At 42.1% G+C, this 26,598-nt stretch overlaps 1 protein-coding gene across 1 annotated transcript in view; it reads right to left on the reverse strand.

Annotated features, from left to right (window-relative positions):
• The window catches only part of LOC122730559 (myosin-16), an 85,072-nt gene extending 58,733 nt beyond the window's left edge, over window positions 1–26,339 (reverse strand). Inside the window, exons 1-12 of the mRNA XM_043969719.1 lie at window positions 26,130–26,339; window positions 22,205–22,348; window positions 18,409–18,565; window positions 14,742–14,769; window positions 12,914–13,010; window positions 12,205–12,297; window positions 10,725–10,788; window positions 9,907–10,005; window positions 8,706–8,809; window positions 5,013–5,151; window positions 3,853–4,121; window positions 1,569–1,739 (exon numbers count right to left, since the gene is read on the reverse strand). Of these exons, the coding sequence (XP_043825654.1) occupies window positions 1,569–1,739; window positions 3,853–4,121; window positions 5,013–5,151; window positions 8,706–8,809; window positions 9,907–10,005; window positions 10,725–10,788; window positions 12,205–12,297; window positions 12,914–13,010; window positions 14,742–14,769; window positions 18,409–18,565; window positions 22,205–22,348; window positions 26,130–26,339 (1,575 nt within the window). The remainder of the gene's footprint in view (window positions 1–1,568; window positions 1,740–3,852; window positions 4,122–5,012; window positions 5,152–8,705; window positions 8,810–9,906; window positions 10,006–10,724; window positions 10,789–12,204; window positions 12,298–12,913; window positions 13,011–14,741; window positions 14,770–18,408; window positions 18,566–22,204; window positions 22,349–26,129) is intronic.
• Window positions 26,340–26,598: the final 259 nt, after the last annotated feature.

Below are 26,598 nucleotides of genomic sequence, written 5' to 3' on the forward strand. Positions count from 1 at the left end.
CAGTCACCTAGGTGGGAAGGAGCCAAGCTGGGATTTGTGTCTAGATTCCCTGACTTTGGGCCTTTTAATTATACTACATTTTAATGAGAAACAAGTAAGATAGCAACGAAAATGGATTGTAAAGCATTATATAAATGTAAGATATACAATACCAGGACTTTACCCCCCAAAGAGATCAAAGAAAGAGAGAAAAGACCCATTGGCAAAGAACTGGAAATCAAGGGGGATGGCCATCCTCTGGGGAATGACTGAACAAGCCATGGTATATGTGTGTGATGTAATACTATTGTGAAATTATCAAGGGGATGGTTTCAGAGAAAACTAGAAAGATTTTTACGAACAGATGCAGAATGAAGTGAGCAGAACCACGAGAACAATTTATACAATAATAACAAAATAGACTTTTGAAAGACTAGGGAACTGATCAACACAATGACCAAAGATGATTCTGGAGGACTCATGATGAAACATGCTGCCACCTCCTGATGGAAAGTTGATGGCCTTGGAGTGCAGATTGAGACATATTTTGGGGGACAAGGCCGATGAGAGAATTTGTTTTGCTTTACTATATATCTTTGTAACAGGGGTTTTCTTTTTCTTGCTTTCTCATGGGAGGGAGGTATGGTTGGAGGGAGGGAAGGTAGATCTTTGAAAATAAAATAATTTAATTTAAAGGATAAATGTAAACTAAAATGACAGTGACGATGATCAGAATTGCTTTTTAAAAAAATTTCAAGTCTCTCCTTTCTGATATATCACAGCTGCCAAAAGCACTGGTCTGACTATGTCATTCCTTACTCCAATTGCCTCTAGGATAAAAATACAAACTCTTCACCTTGGTGTTGAAAGACTTTCATAATCTGCCTCCAGCTTACTTCCCAGACATTACTCTCCCTCACTCACTCTCCTGTACAGCCAAAGTGACTGACCAAGTATTTCCTTGAATTTGGAAATCCATTCCCCATAGGAATACCTTTGTATAGGCTGTCTCCACCCACTAATACCTGGAATGCGTTCTTCATTTCCACCTCTTAGAATCCATAACTTTCTTCAAAACTCAGTTCAGGTACTACCTCTTCAGCCAAGGCTCTTCAGAGCCCCCCCCACCCCTCCCCACCCCGGCTCATTCATGTTCTCTCCTTCCTCAACTTATCTTGTAATACACATTTCCTTGGACAGTGTTGTATTCCCCAATAAAATGTAAGTTCCATTTTTGTCATTTTCCTTCTAGCTCCTTGAATAGTGGACTTAATAAATGTTTGTTGAATTGAATTTTTTTTTTTAAGTGAGGCAACTGGGGTTAAGGGACTTGCCCAGGGTCACACAGCTAGTGTTAAGTGTCTGAGGCCGGATTTGAACTCAGGTACTCCTGAATCCAGGGCCGGTGCTTTATCCACTGCACCACCTAGCTGCCCTGAATTGAATTTTAGTGGAAGGGAAGGGAAGAAGGGAAGGGAAGGGAAGGGATGATGAAATGAGGTACTGGAATTCTGACTCTTTTAAATGTGTATCCCATTGATGAGCTCAGGCTCCCTTTCTCTAATCACTTATCTTGAAAGGAATATTACCTTTTCCAGAAGGTCGATGCAGGCCTGTAGGTCCAGACCAAAGTCAATGAAGACCCATTCAATGCCCTCCCTCTTGTACTCCTCCTGCTCCAGCACAAACATGTGGTGGTTGAAAAACTGCTGAAGCTTCTCGTTGGTGAAGTTGATACAGAGCTGCTCAAAGCTGTTAAACTGCAAAGGGAGAATTGAAAGAAAGGAAATAGTAAAAAGTAGATTCTCCTACAGAATAGGGACACATTGACATACATAGGGGCTTCCATGCTGTCTGAGATGTAAAGTTGCTTAAAAGCATTATTGACATAAAGTTTTAAAAGTCGATGTTAAAATTTGGTTTTAAGTGTAATTGGGGAAAATTCTAAATAAATAAAAACCATGACATAGAAAAGCATTATTGAAGTCATAGAGAGCCAGAGTGCAGGAACAGATAGAGATGTGGCTTCTGTGTCAGCAAGTCTACTTCCAACATACACAGACTAGGGGGCCCTTGGGTAAATCACTTAACCTCTTTTTAATACCAATGATAGCCAACATTTATATGGCACTTTAAAGTTTAGAAAGTACTTTACAAATATTATCTTATTTGAGCCTTACAACAATCATTACGATCCTCATTTTACAGATGAGAAAATTGAGGCAGATGTTAAGTGACCAGTGTCACACAGGTAGTAAGTGTCTAAGGCAGTATCTTAAATGGTTTTCCTGGCTCCAAGTCCTGAGCTCCATCCATTTCAGCACCTAGCTTCCCCAAGACAACCCTCTAGGACTGTAAGTTGCAAAGGAGGTGCCAATCTGCATCGGTAGAGGAAGTTTCCTTACTAGAACTTCCCTATGCCAGTGAAATAACAGTTCTAATCCAATCCTCCTCCACCAAAGGAAAAGAAATCATACAAATTAGCACAGCCTCTCAGGGCTAAAAGAAATAAGACTGGAGTCTAAAGAAATGACTATAACTATGACTATGGCTACCACTACTACTATACTACTGCTACTGGTGATGATGATGATAATGATAATAACTAGCATTTATTAAGTGCCTACTATGTGCCAGGCACTGTGCTAAGTGCTTTACAAATATTACTTCATTTGATCCTCACAACAACTCTGTGAGCTAAGTGATATTATTATGTTACAGATGGGGAAATTGAAGCAAACAGTGATTAAATGACTTGTCCAAGCTCACACAGCTAGTAAGTGCCTGAGGCTGCATTTTGAAAGTCAGGTCTTCCTGACCCCAGGCCTAGGGTTCTATCTACTCTGCCACCAGCTACCCCTAAGAAATGAGACTGAAGGCAGGTAGGCATTCTCATTGGCGGAAGGGGGGTCCTGACCCATGATTTCATCTATGTAGAGAATTCCTAGTGTAAAAGCTCCTCCTGCCAATCAAAAGTTGCTTTCTGGGGGCAGGTAGGTGGTGCAGTGGATAAAACACCAGCCCTGAATTCAGGAGGACCTGAGTTCAAATGTGACCCAAGACTGTTGATATTAGCTGTGTGACCCTGGGCAAGTCACTTAACCCTCTTTGCCCTGCAAAAAACAAAACAAAACAAAACAAAAATACTCAAAAGTTGCTCTCTTAGAGATCTGTCTGGGGACATTGGGGGTTAAGTGACTTGCTTGTGGTCACACTATTAATATGGGGCAGAATCAGGATTTGAAGTAAGACCTTCCTGATTCCAAGGCCATCTCTGTACCCACTATGCCATGGTGCCTTTCTGGCATCCTAATTAAAAGGAGAAAATAGATCTATGAAAACAGACTTGGATGGCGCACTGGGCCTGAAGTCATAAAGACCTGAGTTCAAATCCAGCCTCAGGCAATTATCAGCTTTGGGACTCTGGGCAAACCGCTTAAACTCTGTTTGCCTCAGTTTCCTGAACTGTGAAATGGAGGTAGCAATAGCACCTCCCTCCAGGGCTGTTGTGAGGATCAAATGAGATGATTTGTAAAGCACTTAGCACAGTGCCTAGAACATAGCAAGCATTATGTAAATGCAAGTTATGATCTTATTTTATTATTAGTTTATTTCTTTTTATTATGACCCCACAGTAGCAGGGTCATGATGAGAGGCGATGGGACTCTACAACTTTGCTTGTTTGCCCATTCTATCTACTCCCTCGGCAGAGCAGGCTAACTTATACTGCTTCTCTAAGGGGCTGTGTTCTAAGAGAGCCGAGAGCCAAGAGCTGAGATCAAACCCAACACGGCCCCAGGAGCCAAGATCCAAAACAGGAGAAGCGGAGAGAAAAGGCTCCTGCCCCAGCAGGAGCAGGGTTCAGAAGTGTACCTCAAAGATCTCGAAGCCAGCAATGTCCAGCACCCCAATGAAGAACTGCCTCTGCATCTTGGTGTCCAGTGTCTTGTTAATCCTGACTACAAGCCACTTGAACATCTTGTCATAGATGGCTTTGCCCAGAGCACCAATGGAGTTATTACACTGATCCATGTTCTGACCCTTTTGTACAAACTCATTGCCGACTTTGACTCGAGGCCTCGTGATGCCCTTCTGCAGCTCACCAGAGTTGAGACCCATGAGGTGGGCGACTTTATCAGCCACTATTGAACATAAAAAAGAGAAAAAGAAAAAGGATTGCTGGGTGATTACACATGGTGCCTCCATGTCACACAGGTGGCACAACATAATATGGTGATAATATCTCAGGCAGCTATGTGAACCAGTGGATAAGGTGGAGTCAGACAGTCCTGAGTTCAAATCTGGCCTCAGACACTTACTAGTTTTGTGACACTTAAACCTCTGCTTGCCTCAGTTTCCTCATCTGTAAATTGGGTCTAATAATAGCACCTACCTCCCAGGGTTGTTGTAAAGATAACATTAGATATTATTTGTGAAGTGTTTTGCAAAGCTTAAAGCATCATATGAATGTTATTGTTATTATTATTATCTCAATCCAGTTCAATCAAATATGTATTTATTAAACAACCACTTTGCACTGAATTGGATTTGAGTGAGGGGGATCTGTACAAAGTCACCAGCCTCACTCTCTCTTCCACAGCCATGTGGTCCAGGGGCAAGATATATAATCAGGACAACTGGAGATGGCCCTGGATGTTTAGGGTAATTGGAGTTAAGTGATTTGCCCAGGGTTACACAGCTACTAAGTGTTTGAGGTGAGATTTGAACTTCCAACTTCAGGGCCAGTGCTCTATCTACTGCCCCACCTAGCTGCCCAATATGGAGATAGGTACTTAACTGTCACCTCTTCAAAGAGAATATGACCTTGAGAGCAGGGACCATGCTTTTGCCTTTTTCTTGTATCCCCAATACTTAGTAAAGTGCTTTGTAAGCACATCATAAATGCTCATTGACTGACTGATTGATGCTTGTTGATGGTGACAGTCATCACATTAACATGGCCCTGCTGCCCACTGCATTGATCGATTTGCTTCTGGATTGTCTTGACCCATATTCTTGGCCAAACAACCTACCCTCAGTGGTGTCCACTTCTGCCTGTTCCTCTCTTGGTTTCTGCTTGAATTTCATATTCCCAAAATGCATGATGCCCCCCGTGAGTTTGTAAACCCCAATCTTCTCTTCTGAGCTGAAGCCCAGGACATCAAAAGCAACCTGGAAATTAGCAGGAAAGAGACACTCAACAAAGGGCTTGATGAAAGACTGAATCCTTATCTCACACCAATCAAAGGAGAGGATTTACCTACATATACATATATGTATACATATGTGGACATATATATATTCCACATGCACACATATGCATGCATGCACACAATTCGTATCTCTCTCCCCATCTATCTACCTATCTCTCTCTGCCTATCCATCTATTTATTTACCCATCTATCCATCCATCTATCCATCTATCTATCCATCTATCCACCTATCTATCCATCTCTCTCTCTCTCTCCCCGTCTCTCTCTCTCTCTCTCTCACACTCACTCTCTAGCTCCCAACAAGTCAACAATTTCCTAAAGTCAGGAACAATGCCATTTACATGTTCTCAGGGAAATGCTTATCATTTCCAAACAATAACCCCCAAATGAGACCCTTGTACAACGTTTATTGAAAGGTTTTCGGAGCAGCTAGGTGGCACAGTGGATAGAGGACCAGCCCTGGATTCAGGAGGACCTGAGTTCAAATTTGGCCTCAGACACTTGACACTTACTAGCTGTGTGACCCTGGGCAAGTCACCTAACCCCCAATTGCCTCACCAAGAAGAAGAAGAAGAAGAAGAAGAAGAAGAAGAAGAAGAAGAAGAAGAAGAAGAAGAAGAAGAAGAAGAAGAAGAAGAAGAAGAAGAAGAAGAAGAAGAAGAAGAAGAAGAAAGGTAATGTTTCCCGTTGCATAGATTGTCAGACTCAATCAATACATTGTTTTATTTTGCTGACCTAATTTTTCCCCTCTTCCTTTTTTATTCTCTGTTACAAGGCATGGCTTTTGGAGGGAATGGGGCGGGGAGAGGATATTTAGAAATGATGGGGATGGAAAAACAAAAGATATCCATAAAAATTAAATTTTGAAAAGAAAGGTGATATTTCCTAGTTGAAATCACTAACTAGAAGAAGACAGGACCCCAAATCTCAAACTCATTAAAGATAATTGTCCAGATTTACTTTAAATATCTTGACCAAAATAATGTTGGTCAGAATTTTGAGCTTGCTGAAATAACAATATCTATATTTTACTGACTACACAATGCCCTGGGGATTTTATAATTTAAACTTTGGGGAGGAAAAATCCCGATCAATATTCCCCCAAGTCTCAGGTTATTGAGCGGGTGTCTGTTTAAATAGATACATCTTCTGAGGAAATCAATTTATGAAGGAACGATCTGTGCCCTAAGTTAACACCCTGCTCACCAGTTCATTAAAAGTCTGTTTACTCTGTGCTGTGAAGTAGATTGTCTGTAGCTTTGGAGTAACAAGCACTTTCCCTAAGCTAACACAGTTTTACTGTTGCCAGGATATTTAGCTCTTTGCTTGGGCCCTGTAGCAGGCCTGAAGCGGGGGAGAACACTCTGGCCAGCCAGCAGCAACCATCCCTTCTCCCATAAGCGGACAGAATCTTTTGAGGCTGGAGCCCACTCGCTTTGTCCTGTGCTAGGCTTCCTCCCTCAAGGTGGGCACCATATTATCCCTTGGGTTTTTTCTTTTCCAAGCTAACCATCTCCAGTTCCTTTGAGTGACTATTATTATCGTTGTTAAATCAATATGTAATTAATATATAATTATTATCAATAGCTAGCATTTATATAGTGCTTTAATAGTTATAAAGCACTTCATATATTTTAGTTCATTTGTCATTTGATTCTCAAAAAAACCCTGGGAGGTAGGTAGGTGCTTGATATTATCCACTTTAGGCTCAGATAGGTGCTAGATAGATCATTCATCCAGGAGTCAGGAAGATCTTAGTCCAAATCTGGCCTCAGACATTTACTAGCTATGTGACCCTAAGTAAGTCACTTAATCTCTGCCTTGCCTCAGTTTCTTCAGCTGTAAAATGGGAATGATAATAATAGTACCTACTTTCACAGGGTTGTTGTGAGGATCCAATGAGATCATATTTGTAAAGTGCCTAACAAGTAGTAGGCACTTGTTTTCTTTCCTTCCTTCTATTTTACAACTGAGGAAACTGAGGCTAAAAGGCTTACCCAAGGTCACACAGCTAGCAAATATCAAATTCAGGATTTGAACTCTAGTCTTTCTGATTCCAGGTCCAGTGCTTTATCCACTATGACACTTAGCTGCCTATGACAGCTTTTAGTCTTTTTGTCATCTTGGTTAGTCTTCTGGACATAGTCTAGCTTGTCAATGTTCTTCCTAAAATGTGGTACACAGGACCAAATAAAATACTGCTCTGACCAGGGTAGAATTCAGCAGGACTTTCACCTCCCTAGTCCTCAATACAGTGACCCTAAATCTGCCTCTGTTGTGATTCCAGGCAGGCCATTACCAGTAGACAGATGTCTTACTTCTGGGGTTCGGCTCAGTGTCCTGGAAACGACATGTTTTATTCAATCAGAGCTAATAAATAAAACGGCATTTAAGGTGGACTCTTTTGGTCAGCTTGTGAACTATATAAAATGGGATTAAGCAAAAAGGGATCAGAGTCAGCTCTGGACGGGAACATTCAGCCAGTATGTGTATGAGTGATTTGTGATTGAAAACCTGCTGCCTACCAGCCAGACATTGGGATAACTAGAGGTTGGCTCTGCCTTATTGACTGCATTTAAAAAGATATTCTCATCTATTATCGGATGTGGTTAATGTATTGGTTAGTTTTGCTGTACTGCTTTTTCTAAATTTTCTTTAAAAATATTTGTTACAGGGGCAGCTAGGTGGCACAGTGGATAAAGCACCAGCCCTGGATTCAGGAGGACTTGAATTCAAACCCGGCCTCAGACACTTAACACTTACTAGCTGTGTGACCTTGGGCAAGTCACTTAACCCTCATTGCCCAACCCCCCTCCCCCAAAAAAATTTGTTACAAGGAAAGGATCAGTGGAAAAGAGAGAAAGACATTTTTGGAAATGAATGTAATGTAAAAACAAAAGGCACCAATAAAAAATTTAAATTGAAAAAAATGAGTTATTCCCATAAGTTTTAGGCTAGATGGCATAGTGGATAGGGCACTGGGCCTGGAGATAGGAAGACCAGAGTTCAAGTTCTGTTTCAGACATTTTCTAGCTGTGTGACCCTGGGCAAGTCACTTAACCTTTGTCTGCCTCATCTATAAAATGAAGATTAGAATAGCACCTGCCTCTCAGGGTTGTTATGAGGATAAAATGTAATATTTATCAAGTACTTTACAGACAATAAAATGCTATATAAATGCTAGTTGTTATTATTATTGTTACCGTTGTTTTTCTCCAGGAAAAAGACTTAAGTAACTACATAAGTTGTGCCCTAGAGTTTCTGTTTTTTAAATCATTAGGAATCCAAGGAATGTAGAACTATAGGGTAGTAGATTAAAGCCAGAAGGGATCTTAGAGGTCATCTAGTCTAACCTCCTCATTTGACATTTGAGGTACCAAGAAGCTGAAAGATTTTCCCAGGGCCACACAGGAAGTAAGTGGTAGAGCCCAGGTCTTCTGCCTCCCAGTCATTGCCCTGTCCCACACTGCTTCCATCATTACTTTGTACCAATTGTTGCCTTTTCATACTCACATCCGTGATCTGTAACTCTTCCCCATCATCCATGTTATCGACGACAGTGACACCCTGGCTTATCCAGTGGTATTCCTTGGGATTGGGCACCAGGAGCAAACTCTCTGTAGGAAAAGAGAAATCAAGAGGACTCCATGATGATTGATAACAGTCCCAATGGAAGCAAAAGCACCAGCTTGTGGCTGAGAAGCCAAATACCACTGTGCTCCATTGTGTCAGTTACCATTAGAGTTTTCATGGACTTCTTGTGAAATTTCAGGCACTTAACAAAAGACTTAACTTTCCTCTGGCACTTAATGAAAGGCCATACTACAAAGTGCAACAACCCAATCAAGACTATAGCACAGGGGTAGCTAGGTGGTGCAGTGGATAAAGCACCGGCCCTGGATTCAGGAGTACCTGAGTTCAAATCCGGCCTCAGACACTTAACACTTACTAGCTGTGTGACCCTGGGCAAGTCACTTAACCCCAATTGCCTCACTTAAAAAAAAAAAAGACTATAGCACAAAGGCTCCAATGATTGTGGATGAGGGGAGTGGGGTGGGTTGTTAGCCCATCCCTTCCTCTTTTTTCCCCTCCTACCTCCCCCTTCCCTTCTGAGCAACGTCAAACCGATCAAGGGTATCTTTGCTACCTCTCTACTCCTTTCTGATTCTTTTCTCCCCTTTTCTCCTTCTCTAACCGCCCCCCACACACACACACATAAAACAAACCCAAGACTCAAGTGGTTGAAGGGGCCAATGAGATGGTATGAATGAGCAGGACAATGGGTTCACCAAGTTAGAGCAGGAAGAGACCTTAGAGGTAATCTAGTCCAGCCCTGTAATCTTGCAGATAAAGAAACTGAGGGTCAGAGATATTAAGTGACCCAGGTAAGGTCACGAGAGGGAGTGAATAGTAGAGCTAGGGTTTGAAGTCAGGTCCTGTTACTCCAGGTTTGACACTCTCCACAGCATCATTTTGTCCCCCAAATGGATTCCTTCCCCCCAAATCCTGAGCCCACCATTTCTGTTTGAATGGTCTTATTCCAGGAATGGGATTCTAAGCTTGAAGAGATTAGTTCAAAGACTATGAAGACATCAACAGGACCAGCTAATGGCATGGTGAGGGCAGTGTGGGGACTCCTTTCATATCGAAAGCAATGGATAAACCAGAACATTGCAATTTCTGAGGAAAGGAGGACATAGAGATGGTTCTTTACCAAGAAGTTCAGGCTTCTTGTTAGAGAGGATCTGGTAGAAGATATGGTAGCCTCTCTCAGCTGCTTGCTGGGAAATGACTCGAGATTTCTCTAAGAGATCTAGAAAAAGAAAAAAATGTATATATATATCAATCAGCATATTTGTTCATATTCATCATGAAAAAAGAAAAAGCACTTGGGAAAACTGTGCATGCATAAAACAGTTGGGAGTAAAAGAAAAAAGAAAAAACAACAACATAGTTGGGAGTTGTGGGGTATCTCCTCCCTACTCTGTAAGCCCCATTCTAGGTCTTTCTCCACTGCTTCAAGACCCACACCCCTCATTCCCACCTGGTTCCCATAAGACTTTCTATAGGCTAGGCCTGGCATCAATAGCTCCTGAATGCTCTTCCATGCTTCCTCCCACTCCTGCCTGTTATGAAGCAAGCACTAGGGCCTCCCAGGACAGGTTATTGCCATCAACCATGATGTTAGATCTGGCGGAAGGACCCTGTATATTCTGATCATGTGCTTCCCCCAATGGACCTTTCTCTAACCACTACTGCTATACCCAGTCTCATCCCTTAATAGCACATTCTCCAGGGGCAGCTAGGTGGTACAGTGGATAAAGCACCAGCTCTGGATTCAGGAGGACCCGAGTTCAAATCTGGCCTCAGACATTTGATACTTGTTAGCTGTGTGACCCTGGGCAAGTCACTTAACCCCAATTGCCTCACTAGCTGCCCCCCCAACAACGTCCTTCCTCAAAGGCCATTTCAATGGACTCAGGATTTTCCCCAAAAAAATCTCCTAAGTGATGAAAGCTAGCAGCAACTTACAACTCTCAATGTCAGCCCCAGCCAGTTTGCCACTGGTGCCAAAGTGGATTCGGATAAATTTGCCCTGAGAAGAAAAGAAGAAGAAGAGGAAGAAGAAGAGGAAGAAGAAGAGGAAGAAGAAGAGGAAGAAGAAGAAGAAGAAGAAGAAGAAGAAGAAGAAGAAGAAGAAGAAGAAGAAGAAAAGATGAGGATGAGGATGATGGAGGTATCCCTGAGGGAAGGAAGGGCACACTAGGGTTGTCATAGAAACAGTGGAGCAGATTTGGCCTCACATGCTGACTAGCTGCTCCTCCTGAAATTCCATATCAGTTACACGTGGGTACCTTAAGGGCAGATCAGTCTTTCAGTAGAACTGGAATGTTGAACTGCAGGTTTTTCATGCAAATTGGTGGGAAAAGGACAAGTTTCCAAGATTAAGTCCATACTCAATTGTCCTCAGAGTAACCTTCAGGGTTTTCTGTTTTGCTTTTTGTTTTGTTTTGCTTTTTGCTATTTCAGGTATGAGAGAGAGGGCGTGGACAAGAGGCCATTTATTTATATAGAACTTTTAAGGTTTACAGAGTTCTTTCCTCCTGAGAAAGTTAGCATAAGTATTATTATGCCCATTTTATGGACAAGGAGGCTGAGGCTGGAAATGACAAAGGTTAAACTGTTAGGAAGTAAGTGGCTGAGTCAGAAGTTGAAGTAGTTATAGTACTTCTACCTTAATGCATCTCAAGGAAACAAAAATGCCTTGCCCTACTTGGAAATTTGGTCAGTCTCCTCCATGTGGGTCATCTAGTCCTGTCTACATGTCATGGAGTCATAGGGACTTTTGAGAGATCATATAGTCTGTACCTACTTGAACTTAAAAGGTGGATATTTAATTCTTTAGAATCTCTAAAAAGTCCATTTTACCATTTTCCTTGGTCATTTGTATATTAGTCTGTGCTGGATCTTTGTCTTTATTGGTTTAGGGACTTCCAGGTGTACAACCTTCCTCCACCAAAGCAGATAGCAATTCATCTGGAACTCACAGTCTTTAACAACTTGCCTGAAGCATGGAGAGGTTCTGTTTTGACTGTGATCACACACCTAATATGTTTCAGAGGCAAGACTTGGTCTCAGGTCTATTTGACTCCAAGACCAGCCCTGTATCCATTATGCAACTATTGCCTCTCTTAGAGGCCTAGTGACTAGAGTGCTGGACCTGGAATCAGGAAGGCCTGAGTTCAAAGCCTATCTCAGATACTTACTAGCTGTGTGGCCCTGGGCAGGTCACTTAACATTTCAGCCTCAGTTTTGTCATCTATAAAACGAAGATATAATAGCACCTACTTCACAGGATTATTATAAGGATTAAATGAAATTTTATATATGTGTATATAAAAGTGCTATATAAATACAAGCTATTATTATTATTGGTAACCTGCTCTTGAAGTTGTTTTTAAGTCAGCCAGTGAGATGGGCCAAGACATAGAGTGATGGTGTAAATACTTACAAATCGGGAGGAATTGTTGTTCCTGGTAGTCTTGGCATTACCAAAGGCTTCCAGCACAGGGTTAGCCTGGATGATTTGATCCTCCAGGGATCCCTACCGAAGGAGAAACAGAAGACACGACTGTCAGATGTCTACCCCTCTGGGAGTCAGAAACAGTGATTCCGACCACACTAACTTAACCAGGCAGTGAGCCCATCTGCCACACGAAGCACTGCTTACTATCTCTGTAAACCCTCTTTTGTCTTTAATAACTATCTCAAATATTTCCTGTTGATCAAAGAACGCTCTAAAGAGATTGAAAATAATTTCTTTGTGCTCCTTTCATTCTAGCTAAACAAACTTTTTTCCCTGTTTGGCTGTGTTTCCATAACAATTACAGGTACCTCCATGGTCTGATCGATATCTTTGCCTTCTTGACTCCCATTAACTGGAGAAAGAAGTAGGCCTTATATGGGGGGACTTCTACCACAGGGAAGTAGAGGGGGCCTGCACAGATAGGCATTCTGTGGCCATTTGTTTGTTTTTTAAACCAACTCAACAATTCAACTTCTGCCCCCCAAAGTGTGACTGGTTTCTAGATGTGAAATCACAGTCCAGGACAGGTTAAAGACTGCTTTTCTGGGGGAAAAATGTATCCTTCTAGGGCAACTAAATCCCTCCTGAGACTGATGGGCCCTCTTCTTCCTTCCATGCATTTGGAAAGCCATACCTTGCCATCTGAAGACTGTTTGCCAGTGCCTCCAATGTTGGCAAAGTACTGAATGACCTTCTTGGTATTTTCAGTCTTGCCAGCACCAGATTCTCCACTAGGGATTATAAAAGGAAAAAGAGGCCCATGAAGAACCAAGTGGCAGAAAATACCACACCATACATAGTAACAACAGCAACCAGGACTCATGCCAAGAATGGTAATCCCGGTGCAACTAGATGGCCCAGTGGATAAAGCACCAGCCCTGGATTCAGGAGAACCTGAGTTCAAATCTGGCCTCGGACATTTGATACGTATTAGCCGTGTGACCTTGGGCAAATCACTTAACCCTCATTGCCCCTCAAAAATAAATAAATAAATAAATAATAAAAATAAAAAGAATGGTAATCCCTTGCTATCAGAAAAACCCAGAAAGCTCTACACGAGCTGATGCAATGTGAAATGTACTATATACAAAATAATAGCAATACTGTAAGATGATCTGCTATGAATGACTTGGTTATTTTCAGCAATGCAGTGATCCAAGACAACTCTGAAGGTCTTATGAAAAATGTAGTCCATCTACAAGAAAGAGAACTCATGGTGTCTGAATACAGATTGAAGCACAGTTATTTTTGTTAGTTCCTTTATCTGAAATTTTGTTTTTGTCTGTTTTCTTTTACAACCTGGCTAATGTGGAAATGTTTTGTATGACTGCTCATGTATAGCTTATATTGAATTGCTTGAGTTCTTGGTGGGGGGGAAGGAGGGAGGAAGAAAATTTGGAACAGAAAGTCTTAAAAAAATTTGATGTCAAAATTTGTATTTACATGTAATTTGGGAAAATAAAATCTAAAATTTTTAAAAAAAGAAAGAATGGTCATCCTTAATAGTATGTCCTTAGTAGAATTCAAGCTCCTTGAGGGCAAGAGATTGGTTGTTGTTGTTTTTTATTCTTTATATTTCCAACACCCCCATAGTGAGAGTAGGGGCTGGCAGGAGGATGATTAGAGAGTTCCACTAGTAAGCTTCTGAAGTCAGGATAAAGTAGAATACCTCCATCACAGGAGTGGGCAGAGCCATGAAGAGCCCAATGTAAATTTTTATTGTGAGCATTTTTGTCTTGGAAATCAGTAAACACTGAAAATTAAGGCTTGATTTATTGTTTTGTGGATTCTCTGGATTTAATAAAGTGATGGGGAAAATAATAATACAGATTAAACTTAAAAGTGTGTTGAATAATTTTGGATCAACAGAAGGACCTCCTACCCCAATGAGATTGCACATCCTAAGTATCCGGGTACATCCAGCATCTAGCATGGTGCCTTGCATATGTTGGTCTATACTTGCAATCTCATCAATGTGAAGCCAATCCCTCCACTGACACATTTCAATCATCATTTAAATTTTGCAGTCTATGAGAACTGCACGGAAATAGAGTAATTGATCTGTCCATGGTCACTTAGCCTGTATGTTTCAGAAGCAGGACCTGAACCCAGGTCTTTTGGGCTCCAAGGTCAGCCTTCTATCTGCTACATCATGTACATAACGGGCACCTAATAAATGTTTTTCAGATTGGATTATATTGAATCCTTCTATTCACAGGCCTTGTCAGCCCTATGATGATAGGGACAGGTGTTATAAGACTCAAGAAGGATCATTGACTACATCCCCATCAGTTAAAGAGATACTAACTTGAGGTATTTGCTACAGTTAAACCTATTTGTAGCCTGCAAAGTTACTTACAAAGCACAGGCAATTAATTATAATTATGTGAATGTCTAATTATATGTACAAGAGACCAACATAATTATATGTGTATAGACCAAAAGATAGAAGGAATACTTACGTGATTAGCATAGACTGATTTTCACGGTCTGTAAGAAGGGGGAAAAAAAGATACCAAGCCACAATTAGCAAACATTTTTACTCTCCCAGTTGAGCTATTTAGGCTTTGACTATAACCAAACCCAAACAATTATCCATCTGAGTCACCATTCTGCCTCTGGATAGGGACACTAGCCCCTGCTAGAGGCCTGAGGCATAGAATAGTATTTGTCAATGAGACTGAGAGTCACAGAACCTCAGAGTTGGGAAGTTTGAGGTCTTGGAGGTTACCCTGTCCAATCTCCTATGTGATGCACTAATCTCCTCTATAGGAAAAGTGGCTTTTCAAGCATTTGTTTGAAGATTTCCAATGGTTGGGGGAACATGTGAACCTCCAAGCAGGCATTCCCATTTTCAGATCATTTTAACCATTAGGAAGTAAAGTAGCTCAATGGATTGAGTATGGGACCTGGACTCAGGAAGACCTGAGTTCAAATCCAGCTGCAGACACTTTACTGGCTGTATAACCCTTAACAAGTCATTTTAACCTCCATCTGCCTCAGTTTCCTCACTGCAAAGTGGGGATAATAACACCAGCCTCCTAGATTTGTTGTGGGATAAAATGAGATAACATTTATAAAGCACTTAGCACAGTGCCTGGAACATAGTAGGTGCTTAATAAATGTTTGTTTCCTTCCTTCTGTTGAACTGAAATATGCCTCCTTCTAATTTTTACCCATTGGTCTTTTCCTGTCCTCTGGAGCACAAAGAATAGATGTAATTTTTCCTCTGCAGGGCAAGCCTTCAAATCCTAGAAAACAATGATCAAGTGCTGCCTAGATTTTCTTTTCTCCAGGCTAAACAGTTCGTTTAACTACTCATCATATGATGAAGGGATTAGATTGGTCGGCATCTAAGTTTCCTGCTAAGTCTAAATCCATGGTCCTATGGGCCAACATTGTTTCAAGTATGCCAACCATCTTCATCACCTGCTTCTTGGTGTTTGTTAATGTCCCTCCTAAAGTGATACTCATTCCCCCCACCCTTTGCAAAAGTATGTGTGTGTGTGTGGGGGGCAGTCTATGCTTTGGGAAGATTGCATGTGATTTTTAAAAATGTTTTGCTGAATTGCTTTTTTCATTCTTTTTTATTTTTTATCAAAGGGATGACTGGGGGCAGCTAGGTAGCACAGTGGATAAAACACTGGCCCTGGATTCAGGAGGACCTGAGTTAAAATCTGGTCTCAGACACTTGACACTTACTAGCTGAGTGACCCTGGGCAAGTCACTTAACCCTCATTGCCCCACCAAAAATAAATAAATAAATAAATAAACAAACAAACAAATAAATAAATAAATAAAAGGCCTAATCTAATGCCTCATGAATACATAGAAGTGATGCTGGACTCTCGGAGGCTTTGCCAACAGAACCTAAGCTCTGGTATCTCCTACCAGGCTGGGAAGATGGTTAGCTCTGATTTACCCTGTACATATATTTTTCATACATAGCTGTTTGCATTGTCATCTCCCCCATTTAGAATGTGAGCTCCTTGCAGGCAGGGACTATTTTTATCTTTCCTTGAGGAATATGCCTAATATGGCCAGTGCTTAACAAAGTGCCTGGCACAGTCATTCAGTCAATCAATGAGCATTTATGGGCCCTCTGCTAAGTGCTGAAAATACAAATACATGCAAGAGAGAGTCCCTGCTTTCAAGAAGTCTACATTTTAAAGGGAGAAGACACCCCATGAAAGGAAGCAGGAAAGGATGGAGTGAGTGGGAGACTATGGGGGACATAGAAAGTAACCTACAAAGGGGGCAGGGTGGACAAAGAAGTCCAGAGAGTTAGGAACAGAGGCTGGAGGGGAAGGAAGGGAGGAATATGGCTGGCTCAGGTGTTGTCCTTAAAATGGAGGTTCTGAGAGGAACTGATCAGAAAGCATCTAGTAAATGCTGATTGCATACTTGTTGACTCTATTAAGCACAATCAAGCTGGATTCGGAGTCACTCATCTTGAGGCTGGGCACTTTTTGACCACCACAACTCACAAAAATTAATTCCTAAAAAAACTGAAATATTTGACTGTTAAAGTGAAACTGATTTTTTTTTGTGTGTTTGGATACATGTTATCAAAGTCTTAAAGTTAATTATCCCAAGCTCCCCAGCCCACAACATTTTTACTAGCTATGATTCTCAACTGGGAATGCAGATTTGTAACGATTGGAATAACGCCACCTGCTGGATACTAACTGTAGAAGAGTTCTGCCCATGAAGCGAAGGTCTTTGAGGGCAAGACCAGGAGTCTTGTCTTTGGTATCAGGAAGTGACGCGGGCTAGTGGGAGGAGGAAGGAAGAGACTGGCGCGGAGTCTCGGGGCTCTTTCCTCTGGACTCTGGCGGAGAAGGGAGCTAGAAATGTGCTCTCCCTTTAATAGATAGGAATCTAGGCCTTTTTCTCTCTCTTTACCAAATTCTTATTCTCCTTAATAAATGCTTAAAAGTCTAACTCTTGCTAAAGCTTATAATTTATTGGCGACCACTCATTAGATATTTTAGACAGTTTAGCTAGAATTTTAGCCTTAACAGATTGTAGGCCAGACCTATGGTATTTGATCAAATGAACCTAATATAACCATGTCTCTTCCCTCCCCCCCCCCACCCCATTGGTGATTGTTGCATTATGGGGAATTCCCAGTATTGAAATTCCTTATACCACCGGAAATCAACACCTCATTTTCACCTCATCATTCCTCTCCAGGCTACACTATAGACTTCCTCTACCCTGCCCCAGCTATTCATCTTGAAGCTGGCTTCAGCCTTGGTATCACTCCTTGGAAGTTTCCTCCAACCTGAGGCTTCTCCCTGTAGATGGAGCCTCCTAGCAGCTCCATTTAAGGAGGGCACAGCTTATTCTTCTCCAGACTACATTTCAGACTTCTTCACAAGCCCCTTCCCTCCCCGCTTAATCATACACCTCCACTCTCCTTCCATTTTCAGCTCCCTGTTATGTATTAGAAAGAACATAAGGGGCGGCTAGGTGGCACAGTGGATAAAGCACTGGCCCTGGATTCAGGAGTACCTGAGTTCAAATCCGGCCTCAGACACTTAACACTTACTAGCTGTGTGACCCTGGGCAAGTCACTTAACCCCAATTGCCTCACTAAAAAAAAAAAAAAAAGAAAGAAAGAATATAAGATCCACAGAGGGTATGGGCTGTCTTTTTGTTTGTATTCGTATTCCCAGTGCTGGCACTGTGCCTGGCATATAGTAACCACTTAATAAATTCTTTTTTTGTGTGTGGGGGGCAATGAGGGTTAAGTGACTTGCCAAGGGTCACACAGCTATTAAGTGTCAAGTGTCTGAGTCCAGATTTGAACTCAGGTCCTCCTGAATCCAGGGCCAGTGCTCTATCCACTATGCCATCTATCTGCCCCATAAATTCTTAATTTAATTAATCACTTAATAAATTCAGTGTCTTAAGCAATGAAAAGTCATTTGACTTGACCAAGGTTATTGTGGTAGTGCTTAGAGGTGGGACTTATGCCCAGATCTTTCTGACTCAATCCACTATGTCCAGACCTCAATCCACTATGATACCTTGTCTCTCACTCCATGTCCTTAGTAGTAAAGAAATGTCCCTCAGGCTCTCAGTGGTCCAGATGAGAAGTTCTCTTCCTTAGCCAACACTTACCCATAAGCATGTCATGGTAGGCATTGTCAGAGATGGAGAAGAGGTGAGGGGGCATCTCTGTACGCTTCTTGCCCTTGTACATGTTGGCCACACGGGCGCCATAAATGGGAAGCCACCTGTATGGATTGATTGTCACACAGAACAGACCAGAGTAGGTCTTAAAGAGAGAGAGAAAGAGAGAAACACACACACACACACACACACACACACAGAGAAGAAAAAAATAAAGTCAGTTTGCCCTTCCAAGAGCCTCCCATAAATAGCAAATGCAGTCTCCTGTGCCCGCTTTGTTGACCACTCTGTGCCTCAATCTATTAATCACATAAGAGCACATTCTGCCAAAATGAATGAGAAAAGGCTTTTCCTTTTCAGGACCAAATCAACATCTGTGTCTTTGTAATTATTTAAGTAAAATGCAACTGTGTGTGTGTGGGGTGGGGGCAATGAGGGTTAAGTGACTTGCCCAAGGTCACACAGCTAGTAAGTGCCAAGTGTCTGAGGCTGGATTTGAACTCAGTTCCTCCTGAATCCAGGGCTGATGCTTCATCTACTTTGCCACCTAGCTGCCCCTCAATTTACTTTTTAGAGAGAGATGCTAGCCTCTCTATTCACCCTATAGACAGGTCTGCCAGTTCATACTCAGCCAAGAGGGAAGGGCCAGTCTGTCAGTTTGGAAGGTAAACTCCATTTCAGTGATTAGGATCACAGATTTTAAAATAGAAGGGGCCTTCAAAATCGTCTAGTTTAATTCCCCCATTTTGTAGATGAGGACCTTGAGGCTCATGGGGGTCCAAGGTCACACAGGGAGTAAGTACCAGAGCCAAGATTTGAACCCAGGGACTTTGATTCCAAATCTAACACTCTTCCACTCTACCTAGCAGCATCAGGCACAGAGCAGGCCATATATAAAGTCTTAGGTGTCAGGACTGATAAATACTTTAGTGATGATAGAGCTTAACTTCTTCATTTTATAGATGAGAAAACTAAGACCCAGAGAGAAGAACCCACCTGCCCATAGCAAGGCCACATAGTAAATCAATGACAGAGTCAGGACTAGAACCCATGCCTCCTGATTCCCTGGTTCGTGTTCTTACTACTGCAAGCCAGCAGCCTATCAGTGAACTCCAGCATCACTCCTCTGAGTGATTAATAGATGGAGTTAAAGACAAATCTCATCAGAGATTCAGGCCCAGTATAGAGTGAGGTTTGTGGCTCACAGACCAACCAACAGATTGCCCATTCATGGGCCTTGAGTTCTCATCTTTGCTCTCTCATTAATTAGCATTCTTGTTGTTCAGTCATTTCTGACTCTGTGTGATGCTATTTGGGGTTTTCTTGGCAAAGATACTGGACTATTTGCCATTTCTTTCTCCAACTCTTTTTACAGATGAGGAAACTGAGGCAAACAGGCTGAAGTGACTTGCTCAGGATCACATAGCTAGTAAGTGTCTGGGGCCATGTTTGAACTCATAAGATCAGTCTTCCTGATTCCAAGCCCAGTGTTCTATCCACTGTGCCACCTAGATGCCCCAGGTTTGGACTAAGAGCTTCATCTTTTCTTGTGCCTCAGCTAACACTAATGTTAATATTAAGCACTCACTGCTTAGTACATGGTGCTGTACTTACTAGATGTGATTCAAAAATTAAAGTTTTTTTATTAAAAATACAATAAAGACAGTGAGATGGCATACTTTGCAAAAATTGTAGGTGCTATCATGGAAACCTAAAGTTACAGAGAACTCATGTAATCATCTAGTCCCACCCATTACTTTGATGCTACACCTAACCTACCTTATACTAACCAGGGGAACTTAAGTCCAGAATCTCTTTCAGGGACACATTTCAATGACAAGCAACTTTAATTGTGAGGAATTTCATTCTCGTGGCTTTGTTGTAAATTTTGTTCAGAAAATAAATCCTTACATCTTAAGGTTTGTGTAATGAAGTGCAAAAAGGAAATAAATATTTATAAGTACCTACTATACTCTGCTAAGCACTTTACAAACATTATCTCATTTGAGCCTCATGACAAACTTGGGAGTATACTATTATTATCATCTCCATTTTACAGATGAGGAAACCGAGGTAGATAGCAGTTAAGTGTCTTGTCCAGTGTCATACAGCTAGTAAATATCAGAGGCCAGATTTGAACTGAGGTCTTCTTGACTCCAAACCTAGCACTCCATCCACTGAGCCTCTAAGAGGCGGCTCTTACCAGCTGTAGTGGAAAGAGACCAAAGTTTGGTGGCAGAACACCTGGGTTTAAATCCTGACTCTTCAAATACCAAGCACTGTGACCTTAGAAAATTGCCTTAGCCTTTCTGGGTATCAGTCTCCTCATGTGTAAAATGCCTCTGAGATCCCTTTTAGTTTTAATTTGTGACCTTCAGAAAATGGAATGGCATCAGTTTTAGTAAATTCCTGTAATTGAATTAGAATAACTTTTATTTATATAGCACTTTACATGTATTTTCTCATTTGATCTTTACGATAAGTCTCTAATGAAGGTTCCACAGGTACCCATTTATAGGTAGTGAAACTGAGATTCAGAACTTCTAAAGGGCTTGTATGTGATCACATAGCTGGTAGGTTTCTGAAGCCAGGATTCAAACCCAGTTCTCTCTTGTCTCAAAGGCCAGCACTTGCTTCACTTTGTCAGGCTCCCTCTCAATTAAGGTATAAATAGGATGCTAGAAATATTGGGGCAGAAAAAAGAAAGAAAGAAAGAAAGAAAGAAAGAAAGAAGAAAGAAAAAAGAAAGAAAGAAAGAAAGAAAGAAGAAAGAAAGAAAGAAAGAAAGAAAGAAAGAAAGAAAGAAAGAAAGAAAAGAAGGAAGGAAGGAAGGAAGGGAGGAAGGAAAGAAAGATGAACAGATAGATAAATAAATGAACAAATAAATAAGTAAATGAATGAATAAATGATTGAATGAATGAATGAACAAGTAAATAAATGAATGTACAAACGAACGAACAAACAAATGAAGGAAGGAAGGAAGGAATGAACAAATGGGGGGAAAAAGAAATCTTGGGGCAGGGAAAAAGACTCCTTCTGAAACTATCTTGGAAATGATGTTATAGGGATGGGATAGGAGGAGTGAGCTTTCTCTGTCACACAGCCTCAGGAAAGAAACTGAAAAAAAATTATGCCTCAACTTGGAGTGAACTGGCATTTATTAACGGTAATAATAGTGCTACCTCAAATTTCTATAGTGCTTTAAGGCTTACAAAACACTTTCCTTAGAACAATCCCATGAGGTCGGCACAACAATTGTTAGCTTCCTTTTCCAGATGAGGAAGTTGAAGTCTGACTTGCCCTTGGTCACACAATTAGTAAGGGTCTGAGGTGGGATTTGAACCTGGATCTCCTGACTCCAAGGCTGGAATTCTATCCATACTTGGTCTTTCCTTGTCTACTGAGTAAGGAGTCGAAACCATTATTTCTAAGCTGACTTGCCCGATGAATACCAGTTTACCCCAAACTTAAGCAATATGGAAGTCATCCTGTCTGTGGAATAAAGGGGCTCGGCCATTGATGACCTGCATCATCAGAAAGGTCTCCATCTTGTACCACCCTCACCAAAGCTGCGGGCAACCCTGGATGACTTAGCTGCCTTCTACACTCTTTTTTTGTTTGTTTTTTTGTGGGGCAATGACGGTTAAGTGACTTGCCCAGAGTCACACAGCTAGTAAGTGTCAAGTGTCTGAGGCTGTATCTAAACTCAGGTACTCCTGAATCCAGGATCTGTGCTTTATCCACTGCGCCACCTAGCTGCCCCCTCCTACACTCTTCCACTTACATAGATTCTCATGTTGGTATAACGCTGGCGGAGGTTATCCAGGACGCTGGCCTCATTCAGAAAAGTCATGTCAGCCATGTCGCTGGCCTGGTAGAACTTGGGTGGATTCATCTGCTGGATGTCATCTTTCTTCATAGTAAGTGTCTGTGGGGTTGAAAAAACATCAGAATATTCCTTATTCAGAGAAACATGACCACAACTGCTTCATAGGCCTTAGAGCCCCCTCTGACTGACCATGCAGCCTTCTTCCCACACTTCTCCTTCAGCCAGATTCAGTCTGGCAGCTTGAAGGGAAGCAAAAATAGTGACTGTTCTTTGGTAGACTTGGCTCCTGAGATGCCGCTGGCCAAGAAGACATGGCTATTGGCAGCTTGCCCAGAGGGGGCGGGGAGGGGCTGGGAAGGGTGGTTGCAGCACAGTACAGCAATCTGTTCCCATTCCCTTTTTTTCTTTATAAAGACACCCCCAGGCTCCCCACCGGGACTAGAAAGGAAAAGAAAAATAGCCTTTTTGAGAGTTAAAGCCAAAAATAAGTAGATAGAAGGATGATGAGAATCTGGCCAGGCTACCCTTGAGTTGAAGGTCCGACAACCACCTCTAGATATTTCTGGACTTCTGGAGTTCGTCCAAACTTAATTGTCTCTCTTACTAGGTGGTCAGCATTGCATGGTATAAAGAGGACTGGATTTGGTGCCAGGGATTTGAGTTCAATTCCTGGCTCTGCCCTTTATGTGACATTAGGTAAGTCTGGGCCTCAATTTTCTCATCCACAAAATGGGAAAAACATTTACACTAATAGAGATTAAATTTGAAAGGAACCTCAGAAGTCATCTAATCCATTCCTCCCATTTTATAGATGAAGAAACTGAGACCAGAAAGGTTCTGTAACTTGCCCAAGGCCACATAACGGGTAAATGGCAGAACAGGGGTTTGAACCCAGGTCCTTGAGAGGCCTAACTTTAGCATAATAGTTTGTTAGGGCAAGGCGACACACATTCCTCCTCTCTAAATCCACAAGCCTCACTTGTGTATTCCAGATGCCAGAAAGCAATCCAAGTCAGTCCTTAACTTAATCATTCTGCCCTTAGTCACATATGGACCTTGGGGTATCCCATTGAGCAATATGCCTCTGTAATCCCCTGCCTTCCCAGAAAATGCATTTCTCCTGAGAATAGAACTTGACTTTCATGTTCAATAACCATATTAAGCCCAGTGCTTCATTCCCTATGGCTTCCTCTATCTTCTCTGCTCAGAAGGTGGGGAGGAAGGCACAAATGTGTGACTTCTGCGTGTCCCAAAGAGGTTGGCTTCCCTCATTAGCCAACTTAGCCAAGGAAGTGGGCAGCCCTTGACAAACATTACTGGGAGACAAAGGCTTGGGACAGTCAACCAAGCTGATAAACTCACTCGACAGTGGGGAAAAGTGCCTTCAAGAGAATGGATCAATCTCCTTGGGTCCTCTTCTCTTCTTCCTCGCTACACTTTCACGTGGTGATCTTGTTGGCTCTCATGAATTCAATGATCATCTCTCAGCTGATGATTCTCAAAGGTATTTGTCTAGCTCTAACTTCTCTCCCAACCTCTATCTCCAGCTACTCAATGGGCATCTCAAACTGGATGTCTCACAGACATCTTGTCTGTCCAAGACTGATCTCATTATCATTCCCTACCCCCAAACTCTCCCCTCTTCCTAACTTCCCTATTCCTTTGGAGCATACCCCCATCTTCCCATTTACCCAGGCTCACAACCTAGGAGTCATCCTTGACTCCTAACTCTCTCTCACCCCTCCCAATATCCCATCTGCTGTTAAGGGCTGCTGATTTTATCTTTGTAACATCTCTTTATACAGTATATGCTCCCTTCTCTCTCCTGATACTGCCCCCACTCTGGTATAGGCCCCCATCTCCTCACATTTGTACTGTTACAATAGTCTTCATGTCTTGTCTCTCCCCCTTCCTGTCCATCCTCGACTCAGTTGTCAAAGGGATCTTCCTAAAGGACAAATCTCAGGGCAGCTAGGTGGCACAGTGGATAAAGCACTGGCCCTGGATTCAGGAGGACCTGAGTTCAAATCTGGCCTCAGACACTGGACACTTACTAGCTGTGTGACCCTGGGCAAGTCACTTAATCCTCACTGCCCCGCCAAGAAGAAGAAGAAGAAGAAGAAGAAGAAGAAGAAGGAAGAAGAAAGAACAAATCTCTCATTCTCTTTGTCTCTGTCGCCTCTTTCTGTCTGTCCATCTTCCTTCCTTCCATCCATCCATCCATCCATCCATCCATCCATCCATCCATCCATCCATCCATCTGTCTTTCTCTCTCTCTCTCTTTCACATACACACACACACACACATTCAATAAACTCCAGTGGTTCCCTATCATGTGCAGGATCAAATGCAAACTCCTCTGATTAGCTTATAAAACCCTCTATAACCTGGCTCCTTCCCACCTTTCTTGTCTTCTTATACCTTACTTTTCCCTACATGTTCTTGGTCTCCTTATTGTTCCTCTCCATTTTCCAACTCAGCATTTTCATGGATTGTCCACGCTTGTCTCTCCCTCTTCATTGCTACCTTTAGACTTCACTGGTTTTCTTCAAGTCTCAGTTAAAATCCAACCTTCCATAAGGAGGCTTCCCCAATTCCACTTAATGCTACTGCCTCCTCTCTGTTTATTATCATCTCCAATTTATTCTGTCTGTATCTTGTTTGCACAGTTGTTTGCAGGTTGTTCCTGCCCCCTCCACCATTAAACTTCTAGCTCCTTGAAAGTAGGGACTGTCTTTTCCCTTTCTTTGTATCTCTGGCATTTAGCAGGCAAAGTAGCTGGCACATACTAGGTGCTTAATAAATGCTTGTTAACAAACTAAGATGATTCTCACAATAATAGTATGCATTTCTGTATCACCTTAAGATTATAGCCTATGAGGAATAGGTAGTACAAATATTATTATTCCTATTTTGTGGATGGGGAAACTGAGGCTCAGAAAAAGTTTTGTGACTTGCTTGAGTTTGTAAAAGCCAGGATGTATTACAGGCAGGATTTGAACCCAAGCCTTTCCGGTTCCAAAGTTTGCCATCTATCCACTTTACCATGCCACTTCTCAAGGACCTAAGTTCACAGTCCTGCTCTACCATTTACTGTTTGGGTGATCCTGGGAAAATTACTTAACCTTGCTGGGCCTCAGTTTCTTCATCTATAAAATGAGGACATTGAATTAGATGACTTTCCAGCTTTAAATCTATATTGGTGTTATTAGTACTTTTAGGCACTAATAATTATTAGTTATCATTAGTTGTCGATGAGAAAATGAAGGCTCAGAAAGAGAACCTTATGATTTACCCTCATGTCACCTAAGTGGCAAAATTAGAACTTAAATCTGGGTTGTTTGGCACCAAATTCTATGTTCTTTCTTTTTGGGGGGAGGGGGGAAAGGCAATTGGGGTTAAGTGACTTGCCTAGGATCACACAGCTAGTAAGTATCTAAGGCCAGATTTGAACTCAGGTCTTCCTGACTCCAGGCCTGGTACTCTATTCACTGTGCCACCCAACTACCCTTCATCTCATAGCTGCCCTATAACGCTGAGCAAATTGCTTAAGCTTGGTGGGCCTCAGTTTCCTCAACTGTAAAGTATGGGAGTTGGAACAGATGTGGCCTTCTTGGACTGGACTTTCTATCAGCACAAGTTAGTGGAAAGTGCCCTTGATCTGGACTCAGAGGAGCTGGGTTTGAATCCTGTCTTTGACACTTACTTACTAGCAAGCTGTGTGACCATGGGCTTGTCACTTCTTAAGCTTCATTTTCCTCATCTATAAAATGACTGTCTCTCATCCCTTTCTGCTGTAAATCTGTCATCCTCTGATCATTGGTATGCCATGGTAACTCCTGGAATTGGGGTCTACCCCGCAGGAACTCTCCCTGCTTACCTGGTTGGTGACAGTCTTAACGGTGACTTGGTCTCCCTGCTCAGATTGGATCTCACCAGCAACGAAGCCCTCCTTTTCATCCTTCACCCAGCACGATCTCTTGATGTCATAAGGCTTGTTCATAGCTTCGATCCTCTCCTTCTCTGGGGGTGTCAGGAAAGGCATGGGATCCACATCTTCGGTACACTCACCTTTGTAACCTCCTGGCATCTTGATTTAATTGAGGAAGGAACCAAAAGGGGATGGGGAGCAGGAGGCTGGGCTTCCTTTGTAACTGCAGGAGGCCAGAGAAAAGAAGAGAACATGGGATTTCACCAGAGTAGACAATAAGCTCCTTGAAGAATTTGATTTGTTGTCTATCTCTAAGCTCCGGAAATTTTTCCTGACTTCCCCATGCCTGGAACACTTTCCCTCCCACACTCCACCTACTGCCCTCCCTAGCTTCCTTTAAGTCCCAACTGAAATCCCA

This window comes from Dromiciops gliroides, chromosome 1, assembly GCF_019393635.1.
Source record: "Dromiciops gliroides isolate mDroGli1 chromosome 1, mDroGli1.pri, whole genome shotgun sequence".
Taxonomy (NCBI): Eukaryota; Metazoa; Chordata; class Mammalia; order Microbiotheria; family Microbiotheriidae; genus Dromiciops; species Dromiciops gliroides.